The sequence below is a fragment of the Perkinsus marinus genome (assembly GCF_000006405.1).
Source record: "Perkinsus marinus ATCC 50983 genomic scaffold scf_1104296948084, whole genome shotgun sequence".
In the NCBI taxonomy this organism is placed as follows: Eukaryota; Perkinsozoa; order Perkinsida; family Perkinsidae; genus Perkinsus; species Perkinsus marinus.
In genome coordinates this window covers 200583-214604 of record NW_003210321.1, presented here as the reverse complement: position 1 = coordinate 214604, position 14022 = coordinate 200583, and the positions used below count along the sequence as shown (strand labels likewise).

The 14022-nt window shown below is 47.2% G+C and overlaps 5 protein-coding genes across 5 annotated transcripts in view; 2 read left to right on the top strand and 3 right to left on the bottom strand.

The window, feature by feature from the left end:
- Nucleotides 1-68: 68 nt before the first annotated feature.
- Nucleotides 69-444, top strand: Pmar_PMAR000784 (hypothetical protein; the record flags this gene model as incomplete). Its single annotated transcript, XM_002778898.1, has 4 exons — nucleotides 69-71; nucleotides 148-249; nucleotides 296-361; nucleotides 430-444. 4 exons carry the CDS (start codon nucleotides 69-71, stop codon nucleotides 442-444), a joined length of 186 nt encoding a protein of 61 aa, XP_002778944.1.
- Nucleotides 445-1027: 583 nt separating this feature from the next.
- Nucleotides 1028-1219, bottom strand: Pmar_PMAR000783 (hypothetical protein; the record flags this gene model as incomplete). Its single annotated transcript, XM_002778897.1, has 1 exon — nucleotides 1028-1219. A coding segment is annotated over one exon (192 nt), but the record flags the coding sequence as incomplete, so codon positions are not given.
- A 168-nt stretch (nucleotides 1220-1387) lies between these two features.
- Pmar_PMAR000782 (axoneme-associated protein mst101, putative) lies at nucleotides 1388-3005 on the bottom strand (the record flags this gene model as incomplete). Its single annotated transcript, XM_002778896.1, has 7 exons — nucleotides 1388-1597; nucleotides 1645-1796; nucleotides 2015-2132; nucleotides 2159-2270; nucleotides 2408-2618; nucleotides 2662-2860; nucleotides 2910-3005. The coding sequence occupies 7 exons, from the start codon at nucleotides 3003-3005 to the stop codon at nucleotides 1388-1390; spliced, it is 1098 nt and encodes a 365-aa protein (XP_002778942.1).
- A 919-nt stretch (nucleotides 3006-3924) lies between these two features.
- Nucleotides 3925-9507, bottom strand: Pmar_PMAR000781 (dimethylaniline monooxygenase, putative; the record flags this gene model as incomplete). Its single annotated transcript, XM_002778895.1, has 25 exons — nucleotides 3925-4029; nucleotides 4071-4146; nucleotides 4191-4342; nucleotides 4389-4553; nucleotides 4639-4731; nucleotides 4776-4921; nucleotides 4965-5061; nucleotides 5093-5221; nucleotides 5305-5404; nucleotides 5455-5585; nucleotides 5775-5840; nucleotides 7172-7258; nucleotides 7307-7419; nucleotides 7479-7547; nucleotides 7623-7683; nucleotides 7728-7825; nucleotides 7881-7970; nucleotides 8046-8091; nucleotides 8527-8594; nucleotides 8679-8780; nucleotides 8826-8909; nucleotides 8959-9091; nucleotides 9145-9249; nucleotides 9287-9344; nucleotides 9395-9507. The coding sequence occupies 25 exons, from the start codon at nucleotides 9505-9507 to the stop codon at nucleotides 3925-3927; spliced, it is 2487 nt and encodes an 828-aa protein (XP_002778941.1).
- A 1073-nt stretch (nucleotides 9508-10580) lies between these two features.
- The window catches only part of Pmar_PMAR000780 (antibiotic synthetase, putative), a gene marked incomplete at its 5' end in the record, with an annotated part of 6112 nt that continues 2670 nt past the window's right edge, over nucleotides 10581-14022 (top strand). Inside the window, 13 exons of the mRNA XM_002778894.1 lie at nucleotides 10581-10683; nucleotides 10726-10900; nucleotides 11102-11178; nucleotides 11365-11523; nucleotides 11574-11681; nucleotides 11738-11844; nucleotides 11890-11991; nucleotides 12042-12121; nucleotides 12166-12283; nucleotides 12579-12727; nucleotides 13134-13242; nucleotides 13497-13595; nucleotides 13813-13939. Of these exons, the coding sequence (XP_002778940.1) occupies nucleotides 10581-10683; nucleotides 10726-10900; nucleotides 11102-11178; nucleotides 11365-11523; nucleotides 11574-11681; nucleotides 11738-11844; nucleotides 11890-11991; nucleotides 12042-12121; nucleotides 12166-12283; nucleotides 12579-12727; nucleotides 13134-13242; nucleotides 13497-13595; nucleotides 13813-13939 (1513 nt within the window). The remainder of the gene's footprint in view (nucleotides 10684-10725; nucleotides 10901-11101; nucleotides 11179-11364; nucleotides 11524-11573; nucleotides 11682-11737; nucleotides 11845-11889; nucleotides 11992-12041; nucleotides 12122-12165; nucleotides 12284-12578; nucleotides 12728-13133; nucleotides 13243-13496; nucleotides 13596-13812; nucleotides 13940-14022) is intronic.

Genomic DNA, 14022 nt, shown 5'->3' with positions numbered 1-14022 from the left:
TACTGTTTAGTTCGTGTTTGGGTGGTCTTCTTTCGTTGCCTTCTCTGTCAGCATATTTTCTTGCCCCAATGGTAAGACCCGCTCATTCGATCGCGGATTGATATTGTTGGGCAACTCGTTCGAAACGCTGCGACACATCTTCTGTAGGTTGCGAATTCCTCGGAGCACGATCCTCTCATTGCTGAAGTCTATGATCAAATAAAGGATATGACGGTCAAGGAAGCCATTCTGTTTGTCAAGAAGCTCCAGGTATCATGTTATTATAAGGGAATCGCTATTCACTAGTTTCCTGCAGGTTGAGCGTATTCGAGAGGCACACTCGAAGCTCGTGGAGGAAGTAGGCCCGATGGTTGGAGAGAAGGTGGACCGCGCGAAGGCTGTCGTACGTGTTGTTGTCTCACCTGAGCATTTGGCACGAGTTCGTGTTAGATTGGCAAGAAGTAGGCCGCTGAAGCTCATTAAGATCTTATAGTCAATTCAAATGATGATGCACGGTTAAAGATTGGTTCATTGCCCACGCCTTTGGTTGAGTCAGAGTTTGTGCATGTGGAAATCTGTGGGAAACGCAAGGATTTTGAAAGTAGCAGAATCAGACAAGTCAATTGATCGGATTTATCCTACATTCAAAAAGTTGCGGCTTTCGACAACGAACTTGCATGAGCCGGGATCGGTCCCTCGATGATCTCATCATTGAAATTTTTATCCAGACAATTTGTCCGAGAGTAAGCTCTACACGGACTACGAAAAATGAATACCGCGGTCCCACAGATTTCACGGCTTCGGATCAGCTAACATGATAGGTAGAGTTTCCTGGTAAACTCATGACATGTTTTAGTCAATCAAGTAGTTGTTACGACAGACAAATTTGATCGTTGCTAGTAAATATTCATTTAGCCAATATTCATTGAACTCCTATATTCTCTCACGATGGAGTTGCACGTGTGGTTCCCGTATATTCTTCCTCGCCACATTAACACAAAGTACGACTTTGAACCCGAGTGAAACCCTCAGTGTTGATCATGGAACACTAAGTGCGCCAGTCTCTGGCTCGTGCAATTTGATCATTCAGCGCTTGAATGGTAGCATCCTTTGCTTCATAAACGCCGGTATCTAACAGGCTTCGCTTTTGAGCTTCAAGTCGCCGTATCCGCTCTGATTCGTCTGCTGGAGACGGACTCTCGCCGTCGGACTCCGAATCGGAGCCCGATACATCCTCGACCTGTGAAGGCCAGTACTCCTTGCTACCACTGATATGAGAACGAATATTGCTCGTGTGTTGACTGTCTATTCTAACCTTATATACGCTACTCAACCATTCGATCTCCGTACTAGTGGATGGTGTCAATCTGATTTCAGTCGGGCTCGACTTTGATTGCGCATCGAGCACTCATTGTCTACATTGATTCGAGACCAGCAGACTAACCTCAATATTCTGTTTGTCTAGCTGCTTGCAGAGTTGCCGCACTGCTGCTCTGAAGTGGTCGCGTGACTTGGCCAGGAGAAGCTCGCGATGCGCAGCTTGCTCCAACTGATGCTTCAGGACTTTCACATCAGCTTGGAGTTGCACCATGTTAGATGACTGCAAGGTGGCATGTGCCTGTAAGATCAGTGAGAGGCCATACCTATGCAGACCCATCACGCTACCTTGTTGGCACTCTCTTCTGCCTCTTTAACCTTCAACTGGAGCTCCTTGACACGCTCTTCTGCCTCGAACGCCCGCTTACTCGCAATCTTCGTCTTCTCCGCTTGCAGCCGCAACGCGTGCTCGTGATCCGTCACCAGCCGTTTCTGTGCAACTAAGACATTAACGGCGACTACTCGACAAAACCCCTCTCAGATGTGACAAACTTATATATTCGCTAAGCACTCAGCCATCAGTGAAAGGATAATACAAACTACTCTATATTCAGCGCTCATTATGATCGTATCGCAATAAGATGACCTCACGTGGAAAGCGGACGTTAAAGAGTACCGAAGGGTTTTCAAGATTCGAGTCGATGCTTGCCGTCGGTACATGCATGTTCCTCATCACGACGTCGTAATGTCGTGGCCACCCCCTCCTTCTCTTTCGCAACACCTTCTTCAGCCGCCAGAATGCGGACCTGATGGCACCCGAGATTTGCGGCATCAGTCTGAGGGGACAAGCAGGGAACTTCACCTCCCGCTGCTCCAACTCGGTAGCCTTCTTCTTTAATTTTGCCTCCAACGTAGCCAAAGACTTCATCTTATCGGCAAATTCGCGTTGCCGGGTCGCCTCTTTCGCTGTATATCTATCATCGCATGAGAGGTCATTCGAAGGAAGAGGTACTACTACTACTACTACTACTACTACTACTGCTACTAATACTACTACTACTACTACTACTACTACTACTACTACTACTACTACTACTACTACTACTACTACTCCGCATTTAGAGTTTTCATGCGAGCCGCCTCCTGATCCTTGAGCCACACTCGGAACTTTGCTTCCTCATTTTTCTTCCAAGTTTCTAATTCAACAGCACAGATATATTCCGGTCGGAGATTCCCCGTTGAATCAGTAGAGAGCGTCGAGTGATGCTGCTGCTGCTGGTGCCGACTAGTCTCGAAGGGTTCGATCATCGAAAGGTCAGTAACTGACAAACCGCCACCATCACAGGGGTGACCAGAGAAGCTCACTATTGTCCATAGCAGTAGCATAGGGTTGAACACGAGGAGCTTTCTCTCCACCCAGGTCTTCAAGGTAGATGACCGCCTGTATCCTGCCGCACTGCCTGGTAGGGCCCGTCACCGACTGATTGTTGGGACTGGCGACCAGTGGCAGATCCATCGAGAGGCATCGGCAACCACTGTCATCACTCAGAGGCGCGTCGAGTACCTTAATCACAGTAACGAAGCATCCAACCTCCATCCGCCCGGCAGCTTACCTCTTCAAGATGGACGCTCGTTGTGGCGATGACCTCGTCACTCCTGAACTTGTCCTTGTGACATATCTCGATATTCAGGACCACTCCCTGCAGCATGCCTTCCTTCAAACTGCCAGCACTGAGGGCTGGTAGCGTATACGCTCGAAACGCATTGGGCAAATGCGTGTTCGTATTCCTCCGACACGTAACCGCGGGATGAGTGGTAAACACGCACAAGCTCGGGTTGAAAAGGCTTGCCAGTGGTGACGGCAAGTGATATCTGGCGAAGGCCATGGCCGCTTGTGCAGAGAGTGTCAGCGACTTGAGCTCAATTGAGAGCCGCCAAGTGTGAGGCTCGCTGAGGTCTGGCAGTTTGGAGGCTTCGTCAGACGCTACTACGTGGGTCGTCATTGTCGCAGCAACTAAGGGCTGACGAAGAAGCTGCGGACAATACTGCTCAAGTAGGGCCAATGTCACCAGCCTCGAATTTACATTTACAACACCAATAGGTATGAATAGGCAAACACTACTAATTAGTATAAAAACTGTGGGGAAAACGCAGCTGTCATATATTATAGTCGTCCGAGCAGTCAGGCCTGGCGGCGGTAGCAGAAGGTGACGAGCGATTCAGAACACTTGCTGCTCCCACAAGCAGGCAGGGAAAGGCTCACTGCAACACAGCTGCTATCGATGTATGTGGCTGAAGCCTCAGCCATTTGCTGGGCCAGTAGACCTATTCCTGAGTACCACAACTTGTCGAACATCCGTGGATCCCACTCAGTGTCGCTGTCATCCATTCACTGTTAATCGTCGAGTACTCAGCTAATGACCCGTGGCTTTCGCTGGTCAGACGCGACGTAATGCAGTCATAACCTCTTCAGTGTGAACTACAAACGTTGCACAGGTAAACCCTCCAGAATTGGGACACAACAGATTGCCATGATATCAGTGCTATAGTCAAATGCGCTATGGAGTCTCCAGAGATGCCACCTCCGCACCAAGTTTGGCTGCCTCTTGTGATGAAACAATCTCGTACCTACTCCAACAGATCCTGGGTGCACTCAGTAGGTAGGCCCACACACCGGTAATGCACCGTCCTCGAGCGCAGCCAAGAGGCGGTATTGTCGAATACGAACACAAGCTGAATAATAAAATGTAGTGGTGTTTGGCGCCACAACTCACTCGCCCATCAGCCGGACTAGTATACTGCCCTCTAACACTCTTCTGCCTGCTGCACTTCTCCAACGGGACGGCGAATCTGTGTTGTAGGCTGATAACACCTGCGAACTCTGTTGAGCTTACTCGGAAGTCATCTCGCCATCTTTATGTGTTTGTATCTCTACCCCGAAGAGTATCTCCTGGGCCTCAACGCCGACCGCCCAGGAGACGACGTCGCCCTCCTTGACAGCGGTCAGGGGGATCCGGAGGCTCTCACCCTTGGCGATAGTTACAGTCTGAAATGACCGTAGCATGTGCTCGGCAGGATATGAACAAGGCCACCTCCACTGCTCCTCCTGTTCCCAAGCCGAATCTGTCGTTAAGCAGGCGACCAGTCTCCGGTACCTGGCCCAGTGGACTCTCACAAGAACCCCCTAAGAACGCAGGGATATTCATCGGGTCAACCAATGACATGATATGCTGGTCTCCGGGACGACATATAGTCACCTGCAAACAGGTGCTCAGCACTCAACTGTAGGTAGCCTTTCGAGGATACATAAGTCCTTCGGTAGCACTGCCGAGTGGTCATCACCTTTGATAGACTGGCTTTAGATAGGAAGGACCTCAGCAACTTGAAGAATGTATCGAATATCCATGGGGCATTCAGGAAGCACACTTTACTGACCTGACGGAAATCTCGCGCACTGCAATGGAGATGCCGAGGACCACCTGACCAGGGTAGTAGCTCTCCCGCAACTTCCCCGCGGACCCCATCCTATTCACAACAGCTTTGCAGAGCTTCGGGTTAGCCCAGGAGGCCGCAGGTGCTCCACCAACGTCTATGACGAGAATGAAGGAAGACAACTCCTTCGTGCCTGCTGCAGAAGTCCATAACGTAGTTAAAGGCTCATCACCGACGCTCGTAAACGTCGTGGATGAGGAGCTGCCCGAGCTCGCTGAGATAAATGAACATTTCCATGAATTCATCATCACTGACCTGTGAGAACACCAGCATCTGAAAGGCAGAGTTTGTCACAACCACCTACTTCGGAGATGAAACCGTTGGTCTCGATCATCCCCAGCCTTTCACAGTAAATGAAGGATCCGTCCTTAGCACGCAAGGGTTCACCAACAGCATCTCGTAGGCACGGATTAAAAGGGAGATAATAAGTGACCTAATACGGTGGACTGAACTCTCGTATGAATGATCAACACTGCAGATGTGAGAAGGTTCGCGAGCGGATTCCCAAAGAGCGACCTTGTCGATGTGCGGAATGTCATCGAAAGTCAACTTTTTCTCCAGGATATTCTTCCTGATTTCATCTACTTTCCTCATCTGCCGCCAAGCAAGGAATTCTCTGAGGAGACGAAGACTTTCAGGGCGGCTGGAAAGTCCATCCAGTGATACTTGAATCGCTTCGCTGCCATGTGAGCATCATTTTTAGCTACTCTTAGGAACATGAGCAGTCGCATGAGTCCAAACACATCAGGCATACTCTCGTGAAGAGGATATTGCGCAATGGTGTCCACCAACAACTCCTGAAAACAGCATGGGAAAATGAGCACATTGTTGGTGACAATATGAAAATTGTGAGAAAATTATTGATTTTTTTCATTTTTTCAGAACTGATATGTAAACTTTGATAATTAGTGAGGAGACTCTTGAGCTCAGCTGAGAAAAGCGGACATATATTCTACTGCCTAAAAACAACAGACCAGCGTCGTCACCTTCAACAGAAGCAAAGCTGTTTGTTCAGAAGCTTTGACCTCAGACGGGATGATCACGTCATCTGTCTGAAAAGAATTGATAAAAAATCCCTCCTCTCCTTGGTTTTCTTATATCAGAGCTCCCCTATGAATTCTACAGTCGAATCATGATAAATAAACTCACCCGAGGGCTTCCAGCTGGGGGATCACTCTGCAGCATGTAGAGAATACAAAACAACTAAGAAGGGAAGTCAAAACTGAGCAAGAGCACAGATCGAGAAATATGTTGGTCTATAACGGAGGTGATTCAATCACCAGCACAGACAGGGGTAGAAAATACTCAACAGGTGGAATTAAAAGTCCTTGAGATGTCACACGACCAATTGTGGCTTTTCTTGGAATATGCTGTTAACACAGTTACGACACGTCGCACGAGGCTTCTTGTATGGGTTCAGCACATAGTTGACTTTGTTGTTGAACCTTCTTTTTCCATCTAGCTACCTGAGATAGGACTAGAAGACTTTCCGGTCCATGGTGGAGTGATAGAACTCATACGCTTACGGCGCGTCGAATGACGGGGTTGCTTCGTCCAATTGTCATGTGTTGCTTTGTGGTTAAACCATCCAAATTGAATCCACGATCATTCACAGAAGTTCTCGAGGAGTTCTCCTCTGCAACAACCTATGAACATTTCTTGAGCTATTGTTGGAATATATGTCCGCTTCCCTCAGCTGAGATCAACTAATCGTAGAAGTAAGATATAAATCCGGGTAGAAGTGTAAAGAAAGCGATGAGAATTTTTCAAAATTCTGCCAGAATTTTCATATTGCCACCAACATGTGTCATAATCCTTCCGAAGGATGCGTTCAGAAGGTCTTCAAGCGACTACGTATGCAAACTAACTGCTCACCGATTGGTCCAAGTCAGCACCGAGAGAGTCAAAGATACTGATGACGTTGTGTTGGACGGTGGGGCAACGCTTAGTAGTGCAATTCAGCAACATTGAAGAAATGCGAGCTTCCACAGAATATATAGATCGTCATCTTGCTGATCGTGTACGAGTTATCACATATACTTCTAAAGACAACGACAAGCACCTCAGCCGAGGTTGCCTCCTATGCCACTATGAAACCCACTCGGTCGTACTCGAACCGTATTGACATCTCAACACAATCAGACAGTGAAAGAGGAAGCAGATCAGAGAAGCATGATCGATAGACGTGATGTAGTTACAAAGTCGAAGACATTATAAAGTTGAGATAGATAGAGGGTAGCAGACTGTTACTGTTACTAAGGTGTGCTGTTACTAACAACACATCTCATAGAAATACTTGTACTCCTCACTCTACCGATCGAGAGAGAGCTGATGAACCTTTAAAAAAAACACAGCTGAGACGCTTATTTCCCAACAAGCTCACCAAGGGGCGGTACGTAGCCGGGTAATAGAGTATAAAGTCATCAAAAATACCACCGTGGAGGTACTTGCTGACTCCCAAGTCCTCGACCTGACACAAGGAGTTGTCAGCTAGCTGTAGATAAGTCGTATGCATCACTAGTTGATCGTGATATAGATCTATGTAGAGGAACGTAGTGCAGGGCCGCTGCGGTGTTGGAGGGATATGCTCGAGCGCCCACTTACGGTACTTCGCAATGTCGCACTTCATATCTGCACAGGTCCGCTCTGCCGCTGCATTCACATCATTCGCATAGATAACGACTGCTCACCTTGCATTGACGGGGAGATTCTACCCTTCCAGAATCCAGCTAGCCAAAGGGCTTGCAGAGTAGAAGTACCTGCATGCTCGAATAATACGTCGACTGGGGAACACTATATAGGCGATCAACATGCCGTGCCGCGCCTCTACTTACTAATACTGATGTTAGTAGAAGCCCAGCCGACGAAGCCTAGATGCATATACTCTGGGTGGACCTAGCATACGATAGAGTACACCATTTCGCTGCTAGGGTACTTACAATATGACGATACAGCCATGGACCTTCGCCGTTATCACAGATTAAACTATTCCTGCATTCCACAGGCAAGATCTCCATTGCCGCCTCAAAGCCGGTGCCTGTATAACGCATAGTCTCAGTGGCCGAAATTGGCGTACTGCAAGACTGGCCTACCGAGTACGACTGCATCGCATGCAATTTGCTCCCCAGTGCTGAGCAGGATGCCCTCTTTGGTGAACTCCTCGATAGTGGCCTGCTTCGCACCTAACAATACAGCCAGGGAACTACAATCCCCAATAGCCTCATCGAGAGCATATCGAAAAACGTGGATACTCTTACGGATTTCTCCTGTTGCAATACGCTCATACGTTCCTTCTGGGACAACCTGATATTCATCACAGCTCCAAATCGCACAAGTGTCTACCTACGAATTGGTTGTGGAAAATGTCCTCTACAAAAGGCGAGCTCGGCCTCATAGACGCAGCACCTGAAAGTTCTTTGAGTAACACAGAGAGTCGTCCGAAACCCGGTGTTCTACGTCGCTGGGAAAACATTCAAGAAGCAGTTAGGAACATTTTCCCCATTGCTGTCGAACCGTTATTTCTCAAAGTTAGATCGGCCCAACAGCGACGCCTTACTCAGTCCATGTTGCCAGTCTAGTATGTGCTCCCATAGCCACCACCAAGCAGTTGTGAACATCCTATAAAGCCATGACCGAGGCCCCTCCTCAGTGTAATAAGGAGGGAGTAGCCACTCGAAAGCCCGGCAGAACATGACCTAAGGCAACTACTCACGAGAAAGGGTGTAGTTGTACTCTTACATGGATGATGGAGATCTTCCATAAGTTGCCAGGAAGAGGCCAACGTCGCTCTCGATACACGAACGTAGCTAAAATTAATATGCAGGGGGGCTACTACGAGGTGTCGAAACGACAAGTCGATGACTGTTTATAAGTTCAACAAACTTTCCTACTGCTTTTCACGTCATCTTTAAGTTCGTTCATCAGATCTAACGTGGACTTGCCGTAACCAACAAAAACCACATCTTTAGCAGTAAAGGCACTGCGGTCGTCGCCTAACGAGAAAAGTGATGTTGGTAACTACAAATGAGAATACTCACACTCAGAAGTGTGGAAGACTTTAACTCTACTCCGGTCCATACCGGGAAATTTCGGTATTTTCTTCTTTCTGAAGAGTCCAGTGCCTACGGGACGAATACCGCAACACTCAGTGAGACTAAAGGGCACACTTACAAATGACAACCTTATCGAAGATTCCTTGCTGACCATCCTGGGTGGTCACTCGCCACGCCTTGTCGTTGACATTGTGGAGATCTGTCACGACGACATTGCAGTGGATATACGAGGAAAGCTCAAAGTGCGATACCTGACAAGATTGAATAATAGGTATTCGCCTGCACTTCTTCTCGAGGAGTTTACATAATCATCGATGTAACTACAGAGCTCCTCTTTTTTCATAAAAAGGGGATAACGCTCTCCCACTGGGAACTCGCTGAACTCATAAAACCAACTGGGCGACTGAGCCTGGCAGGAATTGACACACCATTTCTCAGATGCTTACCCCTTGACCGACGTAACCCGTAGCCCAGACCCCACCGACCCTACTCCGTGCTTCAAGCCTGCAATAGAGAGAAACTCGACCGAGGACGACCGCGACACTATACCGTACAAAGTGACATCAAACCCTTCTGCGAGGAGAGTCCTCAATGTGACGAGACCCGATACGCCACCACCGATGATGCAAACCTTTTCAGCCGTACTTCTACTGGTGCAATCAGCCATTGAAGATGCGAAGTCGAACCCTGCGAGTTCGAATGCCCTGATACTGTCTTTGTACCCCCAAAGTCGACCTAGGCTGGGGGAGAGCTCCATCGCCTGCTGTTGAAATTAGGAAGTTCTTGCGAAGACCATTGCGTCGTGTAAATGGCGTTAATTTTTTTCAAATTTTCCAATCATCTCTCGACACTCTCACTATCGAATCCAATGACCATATGGAAACACAACTGCACTTATATGCATTGGACAGAAATATGTAGGTTGTATGCAAGTCCGCATGGTCGAATACACCAACCTCTTGGTGAGATCAGTATCGCGCCATTCTAGTGTCAATGACAGTACCCTTGTATTGAGGAGCATAATAGCCACAATATGATGGCAGCGGAACTGAATATCTAATGAACCTACAACCGCCGTCTCAGGGAGATCAAAAACAACAGGCCTTCAAATGAGATTTCGCTAAATTTCTCAAAAAAACTGAATACTCCCAGTAAGGGTGGTATGAGCACCTGGAAACAATATAGGGCATGCACTTGGCGAAGTCGCGGCCTGCCTGAAGCCAAGCTCAGTCACGCTCGGCTGACGGAGTAAACTACCAGCTCTACATCACTTATTATCATCGCGTTTGTAGCTCCCTATCATAATAGGGAGTCTCTGATACTCGATTGTAAACAATAGTAAGGTTCTCATATCACTGAGAGTGAATACGACAGTGTTGAAATATATGTTCGGTTTCCTCAGCTGAGCTCAGGAGTTTCCTCACCAATATTAGGAGTCCGTATAAGGGTTCAGGTAAAATTGTACAGAAACCAATTTCCATATCTCCACCTACACATGCAGTTTACCATGTGCATATTTTCCCGCACTGGAATAGACAAGCTGAACCCTCCGTTGACCGACTGCCAACACTGAAATTTCGGCCGATGGAAGAGTACATACTTGGACAACCAAACTGCGCTTTGGGAAACGTCACGCGCCACGAAATTCGTCTCCTCGTTATTTTGCCGTACCACCCCTTGGAGCGGTGCTAGTCTCTGTCAGGCCCCTTTCTTAATACCCCTCGTATTTCGCTATTTCCAATGACGTCATCATCATCTCCTCACGTCGTCCTCCACACCCTTTTTAGAGAGCAAGCTGCTAAAACACCTGATCACATTGCCGTGGTTGGCGGTGGCAGTAGAGGTACTAATAACAACATAGATGCTCGTGACCCCTTCCCTGCAGGTGCTTCACCTCGTACCTCTCTCACCTATGCTGAGCTCGATTCCCTTAGTGACTCCCTGGCGGCGCGTCTTCAGTTAGAGTATGGTGCCGGTATAGGATCCCTAGTAGGCATATACATGCCTAAGGACGTTGGCTATGTCGTCAGCTACATCGCTGCTCTCAAGGCTGGAGGGGCGTAAGCTTATCGTGGGGAACTACCGTCAGTTACGTTCAAGGCAGCGTTCGCTTTTCTCAGCTGACCCTGGGAGTTCATATACGAACTAGGGTAGAAATGTACGGAAACCAACAAGAATTTCGCAAAATTTCCTCAGAATTTTCATATTGTCACCAACATATGTGGTTGCCTATGTGACTATTTCACCACAGTTGGTGTCAGGTACATGCCCATCGATGCAAACTATCCCGACGATTTACTACAGATGGTCATGGACGATGCGAAGCCCTGTTGTGTCTGTGAGTTGCAACCAGAAAGTCTTCCAAAAATCTATAATGTTTTCGCGGGGGGAACTCACTTTGAATTTTCCACACATTCTCCGATCAGCTTTCCTATGTAAATGTCATCACATTAGGAACATTTTTCCCTTTGTTGTCAAACCCTGAGGGGCTTCATATCTCAAACCTAACACTGGGGCATTTTAGGTACCACGAAGGCTCTGGCTGAGAAACTCCCGAAATCACAAAAGAAATTTATTTTCGACGATGAGAGTTCCATCTGGCGCCAGGAGCTGAGTGATGGTAAAAAGCCACAAGACTTGGGCGTGAAGGAGACCGACCCGGCGTATTGTGTTTACTCCAGTGGTAAGAAAGTGGAAGGGGGTGCTCTTGGGTGACCTATGATGGTGTTGTAGGTACCACAGGGAAGCCTAAGGGAATCGTCTGTCCTCACAGAGGTGCGGTAGTGAGCTATGATTACCGCTTTGGAGCGTATCCCTATGGGAAGGATGAGCGGGAGGCATGTAATAGGTTCCGCCTCTAGCTTCATATCGCCTAATGTTGGTTTTCGGGCTTGCAGGTAATGTATTCTTCGTGTGGGAGCTCCTCCGTCCTCTGCTGAAGGGGGCAACTCTTTATGTGGTTCCCGACGCTGTCATTTACGACTCTGCTATTCTACCTCAATATGTAAGGCACCATCTATTTAGTGTCACTAGCGAAGTCTCCTATCAGATTAAGGAGAACAACATCAGTAGGATGCTGTTCACCCCCTCGCTGTTGGAGGCGATGTTGGACTCCCCCGGGGTCGCCGACATGACTGGGCTGAAACTTGTGGTAGGCCGGCAGGGATTTTACTACTTCCACAATTTGGTATTTGTTTTTAGATTCTTTGTGGTGAGGTGGCGTCTACGCAGTTGCGTCAGAAAATACGCAAACATCTCCCCAAGACGAGAATCCACAACTTGTAGGTAAATTCGATGTGTTCTACGTGGGATATCTTTTCTGAAGGTACTCCGTTTCCGAATGTCATGACGTGGCTGGGTCAGATCTTACTGTTGATGACCTTCAGCTGGAGCCATCGAATAGGAAGTTTTGTCCAGTTGGGAACTTGCTACCGCAAGTGAAGGTAATCAGCAATTTAGGATTTTGCATTTTGCCATAAGGCAGTATGGTAGAATTCACACAGGGTCAACGACATGCGTTGGTGACAATATCAAAACTCTGAGAAAGTTTTGGAAAATTTTTATGTATATTCTTTCTATTTGTATATGAACTCCTGTGATCAGTAAGGAGGCCATTGAGCTCTGCTGAGGAAAGCGAAAATATTTTGAAGTACCACCTTGTAGTTTTATTGTTGATATTATAATAGTATTATGGTATAGTGTACAATAATAAATATTATCAACAATGACCATTTACAGGTGAACATTCTTGATCCGGAATCACTAGAGCCGGTGCCCCTTGGTGTAGCTGGAGAGATATACGTGGAAGGCCCTACTCTGGCAATTGGCTATCTCAATCGGCCTGAGTTGACTGCAGCTAAGTTTATCACGAGGAATGGCAAACGAATGTGAGTTCAGCTTGTGAAAAATTTGATCGCTTTCTCCAGCTGTGCTCAGAAAATTCCTCACTTATATGCAAGTTCATATGCGAATACAGGAGGAAGTGTACAAAAACCAACAAGAATTTCCCAAAATTCCTCGAAATTTTTATATTGCGACTAACACCTGTTATCGACCGTTTACATATTTTCCAACACATGGTCACGATGGAATAGCAGTAGATCTCGTTGTTGAGAATATGTTCGTCGCTACAAGCTTAGCGCGGGAATTCTTTCATCAGCTACAAAAAGGTTACATACGGGTTTTGGTAGGATTGTCCAGGAAGCAAAGGATTTTATGAAATTTCCATCTGCATTTCCATGTTGTCGTCATCACACGTAGTAGTTGAGCATGTGTGTATGGTTGTGATTTCAGGTATAAGACCGGCGATGTCGGCTATGTGGTGGAAGGAGGTATGCTGGAGATATCTGGTAGATGTGATTCCATGGTCAAGATTCGTGGATACTCCATTGAGCTCAAGGCGGTAAGTCCACCCATCCCTGTAGGAGTTACTTATCGACTTGATTTTCGTACGACGCTACAGCGCGGAAATATGCACATGGTCAACCTCGGGTGTTGGTGATAATATGAAAATTTTGAGGAAATTTGGGTGAAATCTTGTTGGTTTCCACCGGAGTTCGTATGGATAAAAATAGTTTCGGCAAAATTTTCCAAAGTTTTTATATTTTCCTTAATGCACGTAGTGAATAGTGTTCATTATTTCCCACGTTGACGTAGGTACAAGTCGCCATGTATGAGCTCTGTGGTGATATCATTCACGAGTGTATCGTAACAACAGCAATGCATAACGACGATCGGAAACTTGTTGCTTATGTGGTGAGTGCTTTGCCCCTTGGGGTCTTCGTCCGCTGCATCCTGCTGTGTTGTTATATGTGTTCGCTTTTCTCAGCTGACCCTAGGAGTTCACATACGAACTAGAGTAGAAATGTACGGAAACCAACAAGAATTTCCCGAAATTTCATCAGAATTTCCATATTGTCACCTACATATGTGGTTGACCATGTGCGTATTTTCTCCCCACAGTTGGTGTCAGGTCCGTAAGAACCCCTCAGCTGATGCTGGGTTGGTGAAGAAAACTATCAAGTCTAAGCTGAAGAGCCGTCTCCCTTTTTATATGATTCCCACGTACATATCGGTGTTGTCGACTTTGCCTGTGAACAGTAAGACGAAACTGTTTCACATCGTGGTTCGTAGCGTGTCGGCTTTGGTAGATGTGTGGCCTCGTACTGCATGCAACAGTGTT